The sequence below is a fragment of the Camarhynchus parvulus genome, chromosome 3 (assembly GCF_901933205.1).
Source record: "Camarhynchus parvulus chromosome 3, STF_HiC, whole genome shotgun sequence".
In the NCBI taxonomy this organism is placed as follows: Eukaryota; Metazoa; Chordata; class Aves; order Passeriformes; family Thraupidae; genus Camarhynchus; species Camarhynchus parvulus.
Genome location: NC_044573.1, coordinates 87,260,992 through 87,283,103, shown reverse-complemented (window position 1 = coordinate 87,283,103; position 22,112 = coordinate 87,260,992). Strand labels below are relative to the sequence as shown.

Genomic DNA, 22,112 nt, shown 5'->3' with positions numbered 1-22,112 from the left:
TCCCAGTGCTCATGTCGGCAGCATGCAGCAGAAGTTCAAGAATGAATACTCAGTTTATCTTTACTGAGGGATATTCCTCAGGTGCATCCCACTGTTTTTTGAATCTTCTCCATTTTTTCTGTAGTTAAGCTGGGAATTAATATGTTTTATATCTGCCTTCTAGTAATGTGAACTATGTGGGTTTTTAATTTCTTCTTGTTTATTTCCTCTATATCTTGTAAAGTTTAGAGACATCTAAGTGTTCAGAAGATTGACCAGTTTTCTTTGTTCTCCTTCCAGCAATCATATTATTTATCTTAGAGCCTTCTTCCGGTTTTTGGGCATTTTTTCATGTCACTGCAGGTATACATTATGGAGTTATGATGCCACCTCCCTGCTGATTCTTGTTGAAAACTGCTTTCCTGAGTAATTCTTTGTACAAGAATGGACCTACCTTTGTTCAGTGTCCTCTGTGCCAGAACACCACCTTGTGGAAAAGGAAAGGAGAGCTTTATCTTAGAAGGATTGAAAAGACCTGAACCTCCAGATCCTTTTCTTTTACTTTTGTGTTTTTCAGTTACCTTTGAGAAGCTCTGGGTAATATTTGCCATTGCTGTTTCTAGCCTTATGAATGACCTTCATGGAATAAAAATCAGAAGGCTGAAAGAACCTCAGCACCTTAAGTAGAAGTAGTGAAGTAGTGACAGAGCTTAAAAAGCGTGTTTATTTAATCTTTTTGCATTTATTGTTACATTAGGGAGATTATACTGCTTTAATTAAAAGTTACTAGGGTTTTGTGTAAAGAACCTAAATTTGCAGCTATTTATAGTTGAGAGAAAATGTTTCCATACAGAAATTTGGCATTCAATGTCTCAAGCTAAATGGTTTGGTTTTCCTTTTTCTATTTCTTTTAAAAATACTCTTTGGCTGCATTCTGTTTTGAGAGAGGCAATTTTTTGTGGTTTTATATGCTTTTTGTGCTCCCTTGGCAAGGCTTGATACATGGAAAAACAAATTTTCCAGGCTCTTAGTCTTTTATGTCAGCTATTTCCTTTTTGATATTTAAAACATGATACTTTGGTGGTCATTACTTTTTAACAGAGACCCTGTATTATTCAATAAGCAGTCGACCCTAAGTATTTGCCGTTACTACTTTTCATATATTGTTACATAAAAATGGTTCATATAGTTCAATCTAGTAAATATTTTTTCTGAAACAAAATTGTATACCTGACATGTTTAGTGTCTAAAATTGGTACTTGTGTATTTCTACAAAGTTCACAATTTCTCATTCATTTAAAATATGAAAACTGGTTTGCATTTTTCTTTTTATTTCTATTTTCTAATTATTATCTGTAGGGCATTTAATGCCATACTTAAAGGTGTTGAAATTTTTTAAGTTGGTCCCATTGGTTCAGAAAATCATTCCTTTTACCCAAGGGTGTGGTGTAAATTTGAAATGCTCCGGTCAGAGTTTGAGGAAATGAGTCCTTCAATTCTTGAAGCCAAGTCTGGTTGAGGTCTGATGCAATCCGGGTAGTAAACAGAGAAGTGTTTAGACTCTGCCTAAGTTCAGACTTCAGTGTGTTCTGTGCTCTTGAAGCTTGACTAGTGAGTGCAGATGGCATTGAGCCTGGCACAGAATATGACTCGTGGCTCAGGTGATTTCTTAAGATGTAATTTAATAATGTCCAGATATTCTGCAAGTGCAGCGCTCTGATCAGAAAACTTCCTAGAAAGTGGAGTCTCCTTTTTCTTCCCAACAGCTTTGCCAAGTATGTATTTCCTTCTCTTTTGGAAGAATGTCCCAACAGCTAGTTACTGAGTATTCATTGACAGGACAGGTGAGATTCCAAGGAGTTCAATCCTCCTTGGATTCAGCTTGGGCCACAGCATCAAAAAATGCTAGAGTCACTTTAGCAGAAGATGGTACACATACTCTTATAGTTTGCAATTAGTTTCTGTGTTCTATCCAGCTGAAATGGACTGTAAAATGTATAAATAGTATACAAATGTATAGAGACCTGAACCTAAGTATTCTGCCTGGCTTTGACTTGCTTGTTATCTGAGCTTCAGCAATGCAGCGTAAGAGAAATTATTAGTTATGCTGGGGAGAAGGATGATCAGAACAGAATGTGTGAGATGAATAAGAAACCAGCTGAGGAGGAAATAGGAGATAATCTTGAAAGCAGATTTATTAGACTGGAAAGACATTACTGGTGGAGTTCCTCTTTCTTCTTAGCATCTTTCTTCTATAGCACTACTCTAATTCTTTTTGAGATAATGCATGTTTGTACTAAAATAAGGTAGTGATAGTCCAAAAACTTTCACAAGAAAGTATGAAGGTGCTAATATCTGCTGATAATTGAAGGACAGGAAACATGTTCAGTACAACATTGGATGCCATACAGGAGAAACTGAGTGGCATTGAAGATAGGAGCAATCAATGTACCAGAAACAAAATTAGATGAAATACGATGCAAAACAAGACTCCTCTGGACTCAGAGCCTAGAAGTTTACTCTAAGCTTTTAGTTCACCAGCTTGAAGAGTGTACAGATTTGTTTATAGTACTGCCTTGAGTTTCCAGTATGTGGGAGTCATTCCCTATGTAGTTCTCAGTGTTGTTCTCACTCCATGAACAGTGAATTCAAGTTGAGTCTGACTAGTGAACAGGAAGGCTATAGAGAAAATCAGGGGCTGAGGGGCTTGGACTATGGTTCAGAGAGATTGTGTATCTGTAATATCACAGACAGAAAATAAAACCCAATACTTGAATGCTTTTCTGCAATATCCCCTCCAAAATTTTGATGCCTATGAACTCCAAGGGCTGTGGACATCACCTGATGTGGCTGTGGGAACTGTTCTGAAAAGACAAGTACAACTCTTGATTTTCACAAAATTATGCCACAGTAGGCACTAAATAGGATTTACAAGATTTGACCTAGAAAAAGAACGCTTTTGCTCTCAAAGTTTTATGGACATTTTTCATGCTCTAAATTATGCTTTGGTTCACATAATCTATTTTAGCTCTCTTTTTATTTTCCAGTCACAGTTTCACTCATAGCACAGCTGTGGCATTTGTCTTGCAACAAGAAGGATCTGATAATCATGAAATAACCCAGATTTATGCCTGTAGTGCTGAAGCAGTGCCATATTTGTGAAAATAACTTAAGAGGAACAATATGCAGCAGATGTGAAGGTTTTACCTTCACATTTAAGTAGGTTTATACTGTCAGTGAGTGTGGCCTTAGCAGGGCCTGACAGAGTTTCAACTTACCAGATGTTCCATGTGATCAAATAGATGCTATACAGCTGTTTCCTATTCTTTTTACTGGGCTCAGATAAATACACAGTAAATGGTCTGAAATATATTTATTGTATTTTGGCAAGTCCTGCAGAGAACTGCCCACAGGCACCAAGAATGCAGGGAGAAACCAAAGGTGCTCATAGGCATGCTTATTTTCCATTACTGAGGAGAAATTAGCAGCCATTTGGTTTGAACAGCTCTGATGATACTAGTCAGGGAGGAATAAAAGATGGGGTTTTCCTTTGATTGTGGATGTTGTGAGATTAGTGGCTGTATTTATGGAGTGTCCCCAGTCTGGGTGAGCTGTTACTCCCATGGGCAAGAGCTGTCCCCCTGTGCTGACAGTGTCACCCTTCCAGTGGTGTAAACTCCCAGGAGAGGTGGTGGGGATTGGAGCAGCTGTCCTGCAGGTAGCTCGTGCTAATCCCAGCTCAGGCCTTCAACACAGGAATGGAGAACTGGTTTGGCTTCTGTCCTCAGTGCAATACAGAAAAACAGGGGATTTCCAGAGCTCCTGTGTCTCTCCTGTCCACTCCTGAGCATGGACAGCATGCCCCAAATTAGCCATGGGGTGTGTTTTTAAGGGCACACAGCTTTTGGTTCAATCCAGCCAACTGCTCTGAACTGCTCCAGGACTTATAGGCCCAGTTTACGTTAACTGCCACACATGTCAACTTGATTCAATCACAGAGCAGCTAAATAATAAAAAAGGAAATTTCATTTCCCTTCACCTGCTTTCCTGTTCTCATTTCTCCTTCCTCCCTCTCCAGTTCCCCATGCTCTCCTTAGCCCTTTGACCTTACTGCCTTCCTTCCCTCCTGTCCCTGTCAGCTTCCTGCCTTTCCAGAGCTGCTCTTACACCTGAAAAATTCTCCTTATTTACTAGAGGCTTTCCTTGTTTGCCTTTAAATCCTTTTTTAAAACCTTTATCTTCAGCAAGAGAAATAATTTTCATTTTTCATTAATAATCTCTTCAACATTTCTTGACTGCTATGTTCTTTTCAGATTTATAGTCAGGTCTTGCAAACGTTTACAGAGAAGTACCTGTTAAGTTAAATTGAGAACATTGAGTTATAAGTTTGGAGGGCTGGATTGTTCATTGGAAAGATTTTTGAAATGGAAATATTTCTCACTGTGAAACTCAATGTTCATTTATGGTTCTATATACATTTTTAATAAACCTTTGTGACCTCAAAGGAGCACTTGAACATTCAGTAACTTCTTATTTTAACTTTTATTCCTTAGGTCAAGGTGTGGAACATGTTCTCACAGATTTTTAAATGTGCTGAGCAAACTTAATGTTGAAAATATGACTTTATACCCAGAATCATATGAAAGGACAAGTACAAGCTGTACCTTTTGATCTTGGTGTTGATCTTAATTATTTTATTTTTCAGTATTGATTTTTATTTCAGGAACCTCAAGCATCTGGACTGCCTGAGTACATAAAGATTGTAGAAGTTGGGCCAAGGGATGGTTTACAAAATGAGAAGGTAACTTTTCTCTTCTTTTTTTTTGACATGGATGTTAGTGTTATTTTCATTGTGTAGAACATGTACATCCTGCTAATTATGTTTCTTTCATTTTGTATTATTAAATATATTTATTTTCATATTGATAACTTACCTTTATATTAGAATGAAAGTGTATTCCTATTTACTCAGCTTTTAGATCATGTAGTTTCTTTCTATACTTGGCTAACTAGCCTTTCTGTTACTCAGCATTTCATTTGACTGGCATTTGTCTTGTCAGTCAATAACATTCTGCTGTGACATAATTGGTAAACACTATGAAACACTGGCTATCTTTGTAACTTGTGTTTCTGCTTCAAATGTTAAGGTAGAAGGAATAGTAAAATAGATTTTATCATGTTTCCTGCTGAAGAGACATGGGAGAAAAATATTACTCTTTTGATAGCATTATTTGCCTAAAGGGTGGTAGGGAAGCATGGAAGAATATTGAAAGAGATTATAGGGTACCTGTGTAGAAACAATCATCTATTTCCACAAACAGGAGGATAAGCTCACATATATCATTGTTCCTGATACCAGAGATGTTAGTGATATTAGCAGAATAGAGTTACTCTGCCGCATCCAGGGAGCTTTTTTCCTCCCATTTTTCACTGGTCACACTGTTAGTATTTCCTTTGTCAGTTCTTGCTAGTTTGGTGTTTGGTTAATAACCAATAATGAGGCCAGATCTATAACCAGTTACAGAAGTGCTTACTTTTGTGATGGACAGAAAATGGAGTAAGATCATGTATACTGCGGAGTACCTTCCTTATACCTTCCTTATACTTACTTCTGTCAGGAAACAGAAGAGTTATGGTAAAATGTGGAAGAGTAGTTCATTATTGTATAAAAAGTTATTGCTTACATACAAGGAACGTTTCACTTAAAACAGTTTCTTATGTATGAAATACTTTGCTAAAGTATGTCTCCATGTCTGTAGGTGATAGTCCCAACTGATATAAAAATTGAGTTAATCAACCAGCTTTCCAAAACAGGCCTGCCTGCGATAGAAGTAACCAGTTTTGTTTCGTCCAAATGGGTGCCTCAGGTATGTAAAATCAGCTCTATTCACAATTATTTCAATTTAAATGCCATTCCATTTATTTATGTAGAATTCAGTTGTAACTAAAGATTTGGGATGGTGACACATCATTAATATAATTTAGTGTTATACCTACTTATTTTCTATTCTACTAAAACTAGTAGTCATTGATGTAAAAAGAAAAGTAGTATACGTTATTTTCTTTTTCTCTAAATGAAATGTAATTTTCCACATTTGCAAATGTGTTTGGAAGATGTAAATTTAGGACTTCTATATATGTCGTCGTAGTTAGGCACATTACTTATTTTGGAGTTCTAACACTCTATCAGAAACTTCACTTAAATTTTGATGGATCATAAAAATTTGCTTATTATTTTTCCAGAATTAATTTTTACGTTTGGTAGAATTCAGCAGAAACCTAGCCTTTCTGGAATGGCAGCAAAACTGCATTGGCATTAGAATGCCACATTTCCATTTGAAATTTAACACTGCAAATTCAGGCTTAGTCCTGAAGTTTGCTATTTAGCACCTGTTTGTGCAAATTAATTATTTCCTGCAAACATGGAAATAAGTCAGTATTTATAATTCCAGCTGTTTTTTAGGAAATTGCACACTTGTTTGCACAGAAGCATTTGAATACTTTGTATTTGACAAGGACCATACAAGTTATTTACAAATTAAAACAAGAAGTTAATTAATTTGAGAAAATACTTCCATTTTAACAATATCTATTGCATGTTACACATCTGACAAAATGTAAAGTTTGTCCATTTAAAACTGACAATACATCCTGGGCCTGGACTGTATTCTAGGCTTTTCTCTGAGAAAAACATAGTACAGCCATGCTTATTCAAGACTTAACAAAGCAAATTGTACAGCACTCTGAAGGACTCCTTTGCTTTATTTCAGTGTTCTCAGGGTCACCAGAGAAGAGTCTAGAAGAAAGTTAATAGGGAAGGTAAAGAGAAGAGTGACAAAGCAGAATTTCTTTGGCATCAATGGAGGGGCAGTGATCTCTTGTCTGCTAAAAGGGAATAGGTTAATTTTTTCTAAGTGCCTTCACACTGTCAGTTACTGCAACAGAGAATAATAACATTTTTCAAATGTTAGAAGAAAATTTCTAAAGTAAAGTTGTATTTCTTCCTTTCTTGTTTAATTATTTCCTTTTCCTGTGAGCCATTGCGAGTACCAAATTTAGCACAGGTTTGTCAGTTTAGAAAAAATCGAGCAATCCCTTCTTATCTCAAATTCACTCATGGAATACTTTTTTTAATGGCTTAATTAGTGTCTAATTTTTTTTTTTTAATTTAGAAGATAAGATTGTGTTGCTTTGACAAAGAGTGCAGTCTTGGCTTTGTCTTTTCTTTGCTCTTTCTTTTTTTGATAGGTCATGGGAATAGAATTTACAGTTATGTTTAGATCACTCATTCACTTATTTCTGTTTTAGTATTTTAAATTTTTTATGGTTTCCCATCCACTGTTGTCTTTGGCAAAGATATTTTTTTACTGAAAAATCTAAAAGAAAATGTTCCACAGTAGCAAGGTGCCATATAAAACAGGATACCACACCTATAACATAAACAGCCAAAATTATAAATATCTACTATTAGGAAGCTTATTTTTAAAGAAATTGGGAAAAGAAGTATTTTATTACAATTTAAAATCTTATAACATGCAATATGTGCAAAGATGGGATTTTACTTACAGGAAAAATAGCAATGGGACTGATTTAATATTTATAATATTATTTGGGTCTGGCAGGTTTATATTGGTTGAAAAAGTGTCATTTTGGTTTTCCAGTATATTTTAAGACAGGCTATAGTTGTGGAGAGTGAATTTAGTTCCAGCATTTGCCATTTAATTTATCATTTGGTTTCAGACCTTCTTTTTTGCCCTGAGAAATGTAGCTACTACTTATATTAAATTAAGGAATGAAAAATTGTTCTTAAATAACTTAGGTGTTAACAGAGGTTTTTTTGTGAGGTTATCAGACCAATTTACTTCACATAGAAGCAAATAGAAAAAGTTTTGTTTTATCACTTATTTCTTGATAAGAAATTAATTGTGTCTGGCTATAGAACACCTTTTGTACCTTTTCCTTATAGATTCATATTGGGCTTATATTTGAAGAGGAATTCATAGTTTTTTCTGATATTTTTAATCCATTCATCTTCACAGAAGGAAGCTGATGACTGGAAGATTTCAGGCTACACGCAGTATTTTTAGTTTATAGTGTGGTATAATTTAATAACATGTATTTAGAATTGTGGTACTGCATAGCTATCAGGAAGGCATCTGCTGAAAGTAAGGAGTAATGAAAGCTCTGTAGTTCATATATCTTTTTACATGGTACTTCTCAAAATACTTTTCACCAGTGTGGAAAGAAACAGAAATCCAACTTAATAGTGTTTGCTTGAGAGATTTGCTTTTATGAGAACTCATTTAAAAAGCAATTAATGTGCACTATAATTTTTTTAAAACTCAGAATCTTTAAGACATTAAATAAGAGGGATATGTTTTATTTTGTATTGTTTTCAGGTGTGCACACCATTGAAAAATATTTGTTTTCAACCCACTTATTTCAAGAAAATGTGCTTCTCTAAAGAATCTGCCTTTTATTAAGTGAATAAGTGTTTCATTCATCTTCTTCATCAGTACAGGGAGTATATTTAATCTTGAAAATGAGTAAAAATGTAAGTGTATCTTAAAAAGGCAGGTTTTCTTTTATGAGGGGAGACTAAGGAAAACAAGTACTCTGATCTTTGCTATAATAAAGAAGTATTTTCTTCTTCAGAAAGAAATTTCTGAATATATTAAAACATTGCATTAATCTGGATTTTGCTGTTTCTTTCAGAATAGACATGTTTAGTCTTGAAATGTTCTGATGACAGTGTTGAGTAATTCAAGTTCAGTTATGCTTAACATTGTGAGGTTGCATTTATCAGAGTGCTGAAGTTTTCAAGATTTCTATGTTTCTTAAATCTCAGTTATTCTGTTAATTCCACCTATTAAGTCCAGTGAAGCAAAGTTAAAGTTGCTGTAACACTTCATGAACGGCATGATCATAAGTCTGTCAATTCATGATGCAAATTATATTTTTACAGATGCACACAAAGGAACACTGTCAAAGTCTTAGTCCCAGTTCTATATTCACATAGATCTGAAAAAATTGCAACACAAATAGTCAAAAGTTAAGAAATTAAAAAAGAGTATTTGTACAAAATCAGTTTAATGCCCTTGTTGTTGGACTTTTTGCATGAACTGTAAAAGTAATGAAGGCAAAAGCACAGTCTAAGCCAGTTTCTATTTGGTTATATAAAATCAGAAAATAACTGCTGATCAGTACAAATTATTTATTTATTTTATTTTAGATGGCAGATCACAAAGAAGTAATGAGGGGCATTGAGCGGCATCCTGGAGTCCAGTATCCTGTTCTCACACCTAATCTTCAAGGTTTTCATTCTGCTGTAAGTGCTTTCATAGGTGTTGTCTACATTTACCTCTTTTATGTTTCACTTTCAGTTCTGTACCAGAATCTAGCTATTTAATGTCAGAAATAAACTATATATTTTTTCACTGAAAACTCCCAATTTTCTTTATGAAAAAATGGGAAATTCACAGAGTGATCGTAAGCTCATATTTTAGTGGAGGCATTGACCAGGAACTTTGTAAGTTTCTTTATATGATGCTTGTATGTAAGGAGCCAGACAGTTCTTTCTCTTTGACTTGTTGTCCCTGTAAAAGTTTTTCAAGAGTGTCTTGGTGGGGAACACTGAAGAAGGATGAGGAAGTATTTGTTTAAATGAAAAAGCTCTATAGCAATTCTGGATTTCATTTTGGTTGGGTTTGAAAGTTTAAATTATTTCAGTTCTTCCAAAATATTCAAAATTATAGACTTGAAATGTGTAAAAGAGTGAAAATGGAGCAGTTCAGTCTTAAAATATACACATTGTTAGTCTAATCTTTACCCTTCTGTTTTTTGAAAATTTTTAGTGCTTCTGCTTTTGTCCTGATGTAGGACAGGCTGTATTTGGAAAGCATACTGCTTGGTGGACATTTGTGCTCTAGTGTGTCATTCAGTTGCTATACTGAAATAATGTTAAAACAGAATCCTGTGCATGGTTGACTTAACTATCAGCCATCAGATAATAGTGCTGCAACTTTGTCTCAATGGTAGCTTGTATGCATTTAATTAATGGCGTTTTATCTCTATACTGTATTTAGTGATATAATGAAGGGAAAACAATGAAAAATTAGTTGTAGATGATTCCTGCATTCCTTCTTGCTGATGTTTTTTTCCCTCTGTTTGAAAGAATATTTGTCCCTATATGGGTTGCTGAATTTTAGACATTATCCTGCAGAGGCAGAGAGTAAAGGCAAAAGCTCTGTCCTTTTTCACTGAACAAGAGTATTATTCTGCCTGGAGAGTGAGAGTTAGTTAACTATTCTAACTATTAAGATAAAATGTTTTCTTCTCCTATCAGTTTGCTTTCAGCCTTCTAGTTTGCCTCATGTTAGTTGATTTACTGAAGTACTGAATACAAGCTCAGGCTAGTTGCCCCTTCAGTGAAATCACCACATTTACACATTTTCTAGACTGGTGTTTGCTAAGACTTCTCTCAGCAGACTCTCATGTACACATTTTCCATATTATCCTTATCGACTGTGACACCAAGACCAATGGAGTCCTTGATCCAAGAGTTGGCTCTAGCAAAGAAATCCCTGTTGGTAATTGTTGCTACTCTAGGCATATGCACACAGAGAGCTTTCCCAAGCATGAGAGTGACTTCCTGGTATTCAGGGGGAACAGACAGTATGACAGTTGTTGTATGATCTTTTTCTTTTCTGAAAAGATACATACAAGTATTAATAATGGTTTTTTATATAGCTGGTTCATATGAATTCTTACATCATATTCCCTTTATCATTCATCACTTTAAAAATGTTTAACTAATTGCTAAGAGGAGGCAGAAAATATGCCACAGTGAATGATCTCAAAATTTGATTCAATCTGTCTGTATAGTATAGCTTAAAAAAAATTGGAATTAAAATTAGATTTTCCATATTGATGATATACTTAATGTACTTTAAAATTTTAGAATGTTGTACAGAATTAAGTGCTCAATCTAATACTTTAATGTAGTATTATGATTCTGTTTTCTTGAAATGTGTTTTTTAGATTGCAGCGGGAGCTACAGAAATCTCGGTATTTGGCGCAGCATCTGAATCTTTTAGCAAAATGAATATTAATTGTTCAATTGAAGAAAGCATAGAAAGGTTTGAAGAAGTCACTAAATCTGCAAGGAGTATGAATATTCCAGTGCGTGGGTAAATATACAGATTCTAAAGTAATACAGAGTTACTAGAGTCATTGTTACAGGGGTTATTTGGTACCAGTAGAAAAGTTTATTACCAAATTTTTACCTTGTAGATGAATTGTAATAATAATCTTTACTGTGATTTTTATTTTTAGGTTTGAATATATTTAGTTATTTTTGCATTTTTAGCTACTGATGGTAACTCTTTTGCTGTGGAAATTGAAGAAAGAAAGGAGTTTTTATGAGATTTTATTATAAAAATTAGTTTTTACTGTCACAGATGACAGAATAAAATTTCTTTTGTGCCGTTGAGAATTTGTAACACTAGCACCTAAAAAAATGCCCTACAAATTTTTATTTTATTGTAGAATTCATAATATATCACTACATACATTGCAGGAGTAAGGTATAGAAGTGAGAAAACAAATTTACTCCTAAGAAAAAACTTATTCTGTATATAAGTTATCCTGAAAAGCCAGGCATTGAAATTTTTGAGTCTACAGTGCATGAAACTCTAGAATTATCCAGCATTTTTTTAACTTAAAATTATCCTGAATGGTACTCACTCTTGAACAGTATGGAATTTCATTTCCATTTTCTTTTGCATCACAGGTAAGAGCTACTTACTTAAGATTATTTGTGAAGGTCCTTGTGCATGCTGAAGGGCTCACGTAGATTCAAGGAGAAACTCAGCCATGAGATTCCTTGAGGATTACTAGTACTATAAACTACATCATGCTCAGAAAATACCTGGACTTGAAAATAGGTGGAGGTAGATACCTCAGAGGCTAAGTACCTGAAAACCAGTCTGGGAATAAATACTGGTTTCTCTCTTTGCTCCAGAAATAGTGATGGGGTAATGCTACTGCACACATTTTTTCACAACAGTGTGTGGTTGTTTGGGCATTTGCCTGGAGAAAGGGAAATCTGACTTCTAGTTATAACTGTGCCCCAGAGGATCACAGAACAGCAGTAGGGTTTAGGTTGAGAGAGCACTCTAGAGATCATTTTGTCCAATCCAAGGATTTGTGGGTGTTGGTTGGCAAACAACTCAACCTGAGCCAGCAGTGTGTGCTCACAGCCCTGAAAGCCAATTGTGTCCTGGCTGCATCCAAAGCAGCATGGCCAGCAGGGCAAGGGAGGGGATTCTGCCCCTCTGCCCTCATGAGATGCTGCCTAGAGTGCTGCATAAAGTTGTGGTTCCCCAGCATATGAAGTACATGGAACTGTTGGAGCAAGTCCAGCAGAGGCACTGGAGCATTTCACTAACAAGGTCAGACTTAGAAAGTTGACTCTGTTCACCCTGGAGAAGAGAAGGTTTTGTGGAGACCTCATAGCAACCTCCCAGTATCTGAAGGGGGCTGCAGCGAAGCCAGAGAGGGACTCTCCGTCAGGAACTGTAATGACAGGACAAGGAGGAAAAGCTTCAGGATGAAAGAGTAGGTTTCAATTAGATACTAGGAAGACATTCTTTACTGTGAATATGGTGAGGCACTAGCACAGGTTGCCCAGAGAAGATGTGGATGCTGCATCCCTGGAGGTGTTTTTCAAGGCCAGGATGGATGAGTTCTGAGCAACCTGATCTATTGGAAGGAGGTGTCCCTGCCCTTTTCAGAGGTGTTGGAACTAGGTGATCTTAAAGGTCCCTTTCAACCCAAACCATATTGTGTTTCTGTGATTTTCACACACATACACACAGGCCAACCAAGGATAGCTCATAAATGCTCGGATTCCTTTTCCTTAGCCTGGGTGTATTTCAGGAGGAAAATCACCAAATAGAGAAGTAGGGATGTTCACTGTATTAAGAAATAGTAACTTGTACCAGAGTTTAAATACTTTTTCCAGTTGCTAATCTGCCAGTAGAGTCATGATTTACCTCTCTGAGCCACTTCTCATATAAGAGATGTCTTATTTAAAAGCTGTCTGCCACCACTGTTCATCCCTTTTTTTCTAAAACTAAAATCTGAGCTGAGAACATAACTAGCAATTTGAGTTCTCCAGGAGGATTAAGCTCAGGGATGTCTGAACTTTAGGTCCCAGACAAGCATGGTTAAGGGAATTCAGACAAAACAGCAAGTGTATAGCAACAAATTTTATCCACTTGTGAACACTTTTACACTAAACTTCTGGTTTTGTTTTTTCAGATGTCTAGGCATGTCAGGAGATATTTTCTGTTTTATATTCCTATGTTTAACTACAAAAATTCATCTAAATGGTGTGATATAGGCAACCAACCATCCTCAAAGCCTATGTCTTGTAGAAGTTTTTGGGTAATTATGGAGGATGTCAAAAAAGAGACTTTGCAAGTTGTCCATAAGATGTAAATTGTAGGTGATGATGAAGCCCCTGTGGTGTACTGTAGATTGGTTTTCTGCTTAAAATATTAACTTGTCTTCTGTGCACTAGTTTGCATACGTTTAAAAAAGTGGCAGCGTGGTGCTTCCCCCCACCCCACAGATTATGTCTGTTGCATTTGTAACATACCAGAAGCAATTATTATGGCATCAATACACTTGATGTGATGGAAGTAACTGTTCCCATGACAGGATTCTACAACATTCCCAAACATTTATTATCTACTATCTGACAAACCATGTGGCTTTTATTTTTTCTTCACACAGAAAAAGAAAGAAAATAAAAGATAAAAAAAGAAGAGAGAGAAAGTAGGAATCAGAAAACGGTAAAAACAGAAGAACAACACAGTAAAAAAAAAGTAATTATTTAAAGAATGGAAACAAGGCAAAGAGATAAAAGGGAGGAATATCAAGAATCAGGTGGTGAAGCAAACAGAACAGTACAGAAATGAAGAAAATATAATTGAACTCAGGGAAAATACAATCAGATTATATTTTAAAGTGCTTACTTTGTGTATCCAGTAGAGATATCTCTAATTTCAGTGCAATATGCAAACATAAGATAAACTTCATACAGTACGTGCAGGAAAATTTTATTGAGTCTGTCATGCCAGGTGCAGTATGTTACAGAACACTTCAACAGAGAAATGCTTAATATCAGATATGCTACAAAGTGAGCAGATTCAAAGTTGTGAATGAAAATCATGTAAGTGCACTCCACTGTTCTTCCTTAGGCTTACAGGAAAAGTGAATCTTTCAGAATTAAATAGCCATTAATGGAATAATTCAATTTGTGGTGATGCCTTTTCCTGGTCTTAGAAAATTGAGAGCCAGACACAGTTAAGGGATAAGGGTTTTTACCTTGGTATTTTAATAAGGATCCTTCCTTATTGGTGCACCACTTCACCAAGGTGGAGTGTGCCACAATGCGCACACGCACAATAAATCAGTGTACAGTTTTATAAACTAAAAATCAGCATATCTACCAAGAATACCCCAATGGGAGGCCTGGATGAATGATGTGATATTCCCCTCATCTGTCAAATTCCCCCCTGGATGGGCCAAATCTTTAGTTTACAGGATGTGTTCTAGAGAGATACTAGGTTTGGGATCTTGGTTTCCCAAGATAGCGTGGGGTTTTCCAGCCTCCTACTATGAGGCCTTTAGGATGTTTGGTCTCCTGGCCTAACAAAATACTAGGGCTATGCTAAGTTATTAGACTCAAGGAATTACAAATATGCATGCTAAGAATACTGAGGATACATTAAAGTTGTATAAAAGGTACATAAAAGAAAAGGCAAAAAATCATTTGGCATCAGTGGGATTGTAATGATGTAAAGGATCCAAATAGAGAAGATATGAATATTGAAAAGAAGCTACATTTCAGTGAATGTTACGTGTATCTTCATCACATTATATTAGTTTGAGAATTAATTTATCCAGTAAAAAATTGAAGTTGAGGCATAAGAGATAAGATGGTGGACTAATGTTACACTTTGACAAATCCAAAAGTTTAAGAGAGAATTGCTGGTATTTTTCCAGGTCATCTAATATAACTCAATTATAAAGTAGCCGATCTGCTAAAAAACCTGCTGAGAATCTAAACTGCAGAATATGAACCCTTATTTCATAAAAGAAGCCTTTTCTGAGGCAATAATTCTCAGTATCCACTAAACATGGATTTCAGTATATGAAAATATTGGAAAGCAGGTTTTGAACATTATACGTTAGAAGATAAAGGAGAACTGGTTAACCCCATACATTTGGATTTTAAGTGCACTTTTAAAAAATCCATCCTGGGAAGATTTTGGGGAGTCAAAGTAGTAATTAATGGGAAATAAAATAGTACTATGGATCAGACTCTAGACAAATATGTTTTAAAGAGAGTAAAAGTATTGTGATACTTTGACTTGTGTCCCTCCCTGTTCATACTTGTTCAGATGCAGTCCTCATGGGTTGCGGTAACAAGAGTCTATGGAAAGCATTAAGACAGAATGATTTCTCAGAAGTAATAGTCAAAAGGGATTGTTTAGTGCCCATTTACTTCGCTACTTTCTTTAAAGCTCCAGTGTATTTTCTTGAGTAGAATTCTGAAGACCAGAAAAAATAGCAGAAGCCTGAATATGGAAATAGAGGATTCACAAGGACTTCTTTTTTTAATAGCAGCTCTCCCAGCAGTTGGAAAAAGGTCTAAATGGTGGACTTAAAACTTTCAATTAGTTAAAAAATGATAAAATGCCCTTAAAGAAGAAGCATCAGTTTTGAGTACCAGGTCCAGGAAGTAAATCTGTTTACAACACTTCAGATACATGTGAAGAGGGAGGTTATGGAAGCAGTCTGACATTTCAGACTTAATTCTAGAAAATTACACTATGATTTTCTCTGGTAGAAAACCCTGCACTACTATAGGGAATCTATTAGTACTTGAGAGAAAGTAGTCCATTAGTTCCCAAATATTGCAGTACATTTGAAAGACTTCTGGAGTTTTTAATTGCATTTACTGAGATAAAACTCTGGGTTTTTCTTCCTTAATGAAAAAAAATAAAAATATATTCAGAAAGTAAAAGTTAAACTGAGATTTCACAGAAATATTCAGTGCAATCCAGGTGACTTTTTCTTGGAAATAAAACAATCAAAAAAGAAGTAGCTATTCAAGTCTGTGATTTTTGATCCTATCTTTAGCTGTTGCTAAGGAAGCAGCTAATGTAGCTAATCTGCTAAGGACAGATACAATAAACAGCATTTTGGTATCCTGATTCCATGAAATTTTTTTAAAATGCTGAGACCGTCAAGGGTTTGTGGGAAGTTTTTTTTGATATTCAGTATTTTGAATGGATACTCATGGTTTGACTGGTTGTTCCTCAGTTGAAGAAGATTAGTTTCAGGGTTTTCGTTGTGTAGGTATTATTTACTGACAATAATTATATATTGTTTTTCACTATTGTTGTAACATGAGACACATCTGAGCATGACCACACAACAAGCCTGAGCTTGTCATCCTAAATTGTCTAGTAGTTACTGGAGGGAATTAGGCAACCTTCTTGCTGTGGTTTACTGTTATGTACTTTTTAAAAGTACCTGCCATAGGATGGCCAGTGGCCCCTCTAAGGCTAGGCTGTGGATGATTATCTCTGAGATCAGGAATAAGAACGAATGAATCTCATTCTATTTCTGCATAGCCAAAGGATTAGGATCATGTAATTTCTGTAAATACAAGAATTCGAAAAATTACAAGAAGTAAAAGAAATGTAATAATAGGCTTTGTGCTGCAAGGTGTCACAAAATGAACCTGTTGACTATACAGAGAAAGATTTTTACTCTCTGTACTTAGTTTTTAATGATCCTTTTAGACATTGGCTGATTTAAAGAACCATCGCCAAAACCTGCAGCTCTTCCTCAAGCAAGCTCCCAGGACTACACATTTGAAATTCTAATATAAATTTTGTAGGCTAAATATTTTGCTACAATTATTAAAGTAATAAAAATAACAATATGCATAAACTGTATTTGTGTTCATTTCAATACAGAGATTTTTTCCTCTCTAAAGCGCTATTATTGTTTAAAGTGTTATTTATTTGCAGGAAATGGATAATTTAGTGCCTTGCCCTAACTCCTTATTTGAGCAGTTGAAAAAATACTTCCAAAAATAATTTTAAGGGGTTCAAATTGTATTTCCTATTTATACTGGCAATTTACAATTTATGTAGTGGGCATAAATCATTGGCAATACTTGAATCTTATGAAAAATGCACTCAAACAGTTGAAACTAAACTTTTAGCTTTTGCATGTCTTACTGTTACTACAGCTGCACTAACATTGACTCCATCATCATCCAGAAAATTTATGTTGTCAGCTGTCACATTTAAAATCTGTAGTACAGTCCATAGTTTTCTAAATGTTTACTAAATCAGTTCAAATGTTTATGAAGAATTGAAATGTTGCATATGGTCTTAGAAGTTGGACCATTTATTAGCATCATAAAGGGGCAGGGTTCTGTTGGTTTTTGTTTGGGGTTTTGAGTTAGTTTGGGAGTTTTTTAATACATGCATAAAAACTTCACAATAACATCTGGGACACGCTCTGTGAGGACACTCAGCCAAATCAGTTATGAACTGTGTGGTCAGCTAATTACTACTATGTGTCTTTTACATGTAAAGTGACACAAAATAGTGCTGGTTTTAAATTTGCACCTTGCAATACATGATTCAGGTACTATTAAAAATATCACAACTTCTGAAATTAAAAATTAAGCCTTAACAGCCAGGATTGATAAAAAATTGTGGGAAATGGTAATTGGATGTTATCACTTGGATTGTCCTTGTGTATCATGAATGTATGTATGAAGAAGATGTTAAGTAAATTCTGAATAAGCTGGTTTCTTCCAAGTGAATGTATTCCATTAAGCAAGATTCTTCTAAGTTTATGTATTCCAAAATTTAAAAAGACACAGGAATGAATTGCAATTAGTACGATAGTAAAGGAAGTAAGGACTGGTATTTTTCTTTCTTTTCCAAAAATGGTGCTTTAGGTCCTGACCATGACATAAAATCAGACTATCTCATTCTGAAACATTCAATACTATATAGGACTTCCTTATTTCTTACAAAAAATGAACCAGGGATATGAGCCTGAAAGGTTGTAATTTTTTTCCTTTACTGAAAAGCACATCTCCATGGTCAGCAACTAAAAGCTGTATTTATGTCCCAGACCTGAAAGATGTTCATGTGAACAGTCCTTTTAAGGCCATTTAGTCAAATGTGAATGTGTATGCAAATATTTAGAGATTCAGCATTAAAAAAACAGATGCAAATTATTGCTGTAGAATACCTCTAGTGGCATTTCCTTACAAAGCTGCTGCTTCATAAATTAAAGCACATGCAATCACACATTAATTCTGAACTGCTCTATGTAATTCCTTTGTTTATATCCTATGCGTTTTAAGAAAAAGTTGTATGATGCAGTTTGCAGTACATAAAAGCACTTTGAAATGTATCACTATTTGGCTTACATCTGTGTTTGTACAGAATTCAAATACTGGTTGATAGACTTGAAATATAGCAATATTTTTTTCCTTGAGAAATAGATAACAAACAAACTATGTTGTGTATTTAAAAAAAAACATAAAAAATATTAAACAAAATATAATCAAGACTTAAAGAATTTATTTTAGTTATCTTTGTCTTGTGCTAATGATATCGGGATTTCTTTTGGAAAAGAAAGATGTGGAAGAATAAATTCTTTTTGTTTTAATGTACTTGCAACAATTGGTTTTAGAAACTAATAGTGGTCTGTTTTGTTTATAAAGACACATCCTGATTATCTAAAACTACTGTTTATCAAGATAATCACATCTTTATAATTCAGTTCAACAGTGTTCTTTTTTTCTTCTTTTATTGCAGTCCATCCTAAGTAATTTGAGATATTTGGATGGCCTTACAGTAGCGAATCATTTAGATGTGATTAGAAATACCATAAGAGGAACTCATCAATTCAGTTTTGCACAAATCACACAGTTCGAAGCTGCGTGTGTCTTACAAATACAGACAGAAACTCAGAACTCATATTTTCTGGTATTCTGGAATACTTTGGGCTCAAATACATGTTTTTTCACATTGCTTTAAATTGCCTATTTTAAAGACTACACTGTGTAGTTTAGCATACTCACAATTATTTTGAGAATATTTTGATTTATACTATTATCACTTTTCTAGATAGTAAAACCAGTGTAACATCTTCATGTCACTATAAGTGAGCCTATAGTTGGGGTTATGGAAACAACAAAATGTAGATGAGCATTTAATAGACTTGGAAGGAACACGATTTTGTATGTGAATGGTAAAAAAATCCACAGGGTTATGCAGTATTAAGCCAGAAGGAATCAGTGCCCTGGAGAGGTTTAAGGACCCAGAGATTGCTGGAATAAGGGATGTAGTGAATTTCTCTGTACTGGGAACAGATTAAGAAAAGGATCTTGGAGCCATTGTACTGACTCTATCATACTGGATGATTGCACTATGTGAAGGTTTTCCTGAGGAATAAATTTCTACCAACTTTTAGCCATTGTTTTGTACCTACAGAGAAAAAATATTAATAGCAGGCCAGAAGAGCTGCTTAAAAAAAAAAAAAAGCAGAAAAAAAGAAAAAGAAGAGGGATCTCTGTGGGAAGTAAAAATGATCCCTGTGTCTTCCAAAAGAGTAGTGTAAATCAGATATGAAATGTTAGTATGAAATTATAAGGTAACAAGGTGGTGTGCTCAATAGTATGTTACTGCTAGCTCCAAAGGTAACTAGAGAGAGTTACTGAAAGTTAAATGGTTTAGTGGCCCTTCATTATTGTAACAGCTTTGTTACTTTTTAGAGAAGTAACTATTTTGTAGAACGTGGTTCAGTATTTTATCATAGTTCACAATTTAATAGTGTTTTTTTGGCATTTAAAAATACTAACAAATATTTTTTCTGTAGAATCCACTGTGAAAAGGATACATATTAGTTTTAACTGGGCACTGAATACATGGAGAGATTGTTTCTTTTTTTCTTTTTTTTTTAGGGAGAGGGAGGAGCGGGAGGTTGTTTGGGGAGTTTTTTGGTTGTTTTAAAAATCAAATGTGAAAAAAAGATCCTGGCCTTATTTACACATTTTGGACTTGGCTTGGAGAATCTATTTCTTGAGGAATCTGCTTTTTCTCTCTCTTTACTTCTTTGTGTTTTTTCTCTCCCTACAGTAAAGACTCCCTGTTTTTAATAAATGGTTTTCTTTGGAAAGAGACAGAATAGTTCAATCTTAATATTATGAATTCACCAAATGATAGGCATGTACATTTTAGCACAAACATCCAATAAAAATAAATACATCTGCAGTGAACATGGTAAATTATATGCAAAATTACACTATAATAATAAACAGGAAACAGCAGCATCTGAGTCTGCAACTGGCTTCTCAGGAGGCTTCATGCTTCCAGCTGTGGTAACAGCTGTGGATCTGGCTCTGGGACTCCTGCTGAAACAAGTTGACAAAGGGCTGATTACAACATGGAGTTCAGTTTTTGCTTGGATTAATTTTCCCTTTAACACACTTTGGTTAAGAAATGTTTGCTCATTTACCCTGTTTGTGGTTTTATATCCTTCGCTTCACAGACACTGGGCTGATGTGGTTATCACCATTCCTAGTGACCTTGATCATGGGGACCTTGTGCTGTCTATACCATTTGTGGAACGTTGAAATTTGGTTTTGGCATACTGGAAGAAATTGAAAACTCTCTTCCTCTTCCTTTTCCCTCCCCATCCCCAGAGGGTGTTCAGCATTTTTGTGCAAAATATTACACAGTCAAGTTGTTGTGTGTTTTTTTTTATTTTGTTTTTGTTTTATGTGCATAGGAAACAATTTAGTAGAAGACTGAATGATGCTGATCTGCAGTGAAATCTGCAGACAGATGAGAGACTGGCTAAACTCTGCCAGGTGAAACAAGTAGAAAACTTCTTTTTATCACTTTTTCTTATAGGCAAGGATTCTGATTTCTCAAAATCTGAGTGAGCAAAACAGCACATACTTGTGTGCTCCTAAAGCATCGTGTATCAATGTGTTCACTTGCAAGTCCTTCTTTCCATCTCTGGCTTCATGTGCTGTTTTCTTTTTTTGTGTGCTGAAGACTTAGTTAAGCTATGTCTGGCCTTGATTCAGCAAAGATTTGAGCACATACTTAGAATTAAACACTTCCATTGCAGATTCCACTTTGTGAACTCTCAGATATTTGCTTCTGCTCTCATACTGTGGAGTGTCTCTGGTGAATATTCTGACACCGGAACAGTCTATTTCATTATGGTATATTTTTTAGTTTCAGTCCTGCTATCTTTTTAGAAAACAGCTGTATTCTCCAACTTAATTGAATTCACAAATTAAATCCCAGTTGCCTCTGTAATTTATTGCTCAAACTCTTCTCTTTCCTCTGCTGCTTTTCTTCACATAGGATCTTGCTTTTTCTCCTAAGAAAAATAGATACTATATCCTCTTCCTTCTGTCCTTTCTCCTCCACTGTCAGAGCAGCAGAAGTTTCTTGTCTACTTTCCATCTGTACCCCTTCCACTTGCCCCAGTGACCCCATGTTCTGTTCTTCCTCTTATTTCTTCCCTCCCTTATTCTCTTTCTTAACCTCTCACTGTCCTCTGGCTCTTTTCCACTTGCAATATAAGCAAGCATTTGCCTCTTAAAAATTGCACCTTTGACCCTCCTTGGTTCTTCATATCATGTCTCATCGCCTATCTCTCCTTCATTCCTAAGCTCATTGAAGGCGCTGTTTATAATTACTGTCTAGAGACCCTCTTCTGTGATTCCCTCCTATAACTCCTACACTTTGGCTTCTGTTCCTTGCTTGCAACAGCAACAACTCTCACCAAACTCCCCGATGACAAGATCTCGGAAACAGTAGTCTCTCCTCATTCTTCTTGATTTGTCAGTAGTGTTTGCTGCAGTTGACCAGACTGTTCCTTTAACTTGTGTCTTCTGCTGCTCTCTGTGGCTCTGTTTTGGTAATTTTCTTCTTTCCAAGCAGTTCTGCAGAATGTCCTTCAAAGTTGTTTCCTGTGTTGGAGTTATGTGGGTGGAG

The 22,112-nt window shown here is 35.3% G+C and overlaps 1 protein-coding gene across 8 annotated transcripts in view; it reads left to right on the top strand.

Annotated features, from left to right (window-relative positions):
• Positions 1-22,112, top strand: part of HMGCLL1 (3-hydroxymethyl-3-methylglutaryl-CoA lyase like 1) — a 73,744-nt gene that overhangs the window by 16,028 nt on the left and 35,604 nt on the right. For 2 of the 8 annotated variants that reach the window (XM_030944924.1, XM_030944925.1), the window contains exons 2-6: positions 4,703-4,780; positions 5,794-5,846; positions 8,379-8,533; positions 9,212-9,307; positions 11,020-11,168. In XM_030944924.1, the coding sequence (XP_030800784.1) occupies positions 8,522-8,533; positions 9,212-9,307; positions 11,020-11,168 (257 nt within the window). In that variant the 5' untranslated portion in view covers positions 4,703-4,780; positions 5,794-5,846; positions 8,379-8,521. Of the gene's footprint in view, positions 1-4,702; positions 4,781-5,738; positions 5,847-6,749; positions 6,799-8,378; positions 8,534-9,211; positions 9,308-11,019; positions 11,169-22,112 lie in introns of those variants that run through there. The other 6 variants (XM_030944921.1, XM_030944929.1, XM_030944927.1 and 3 more) reach the window with 5 other exon arrangements.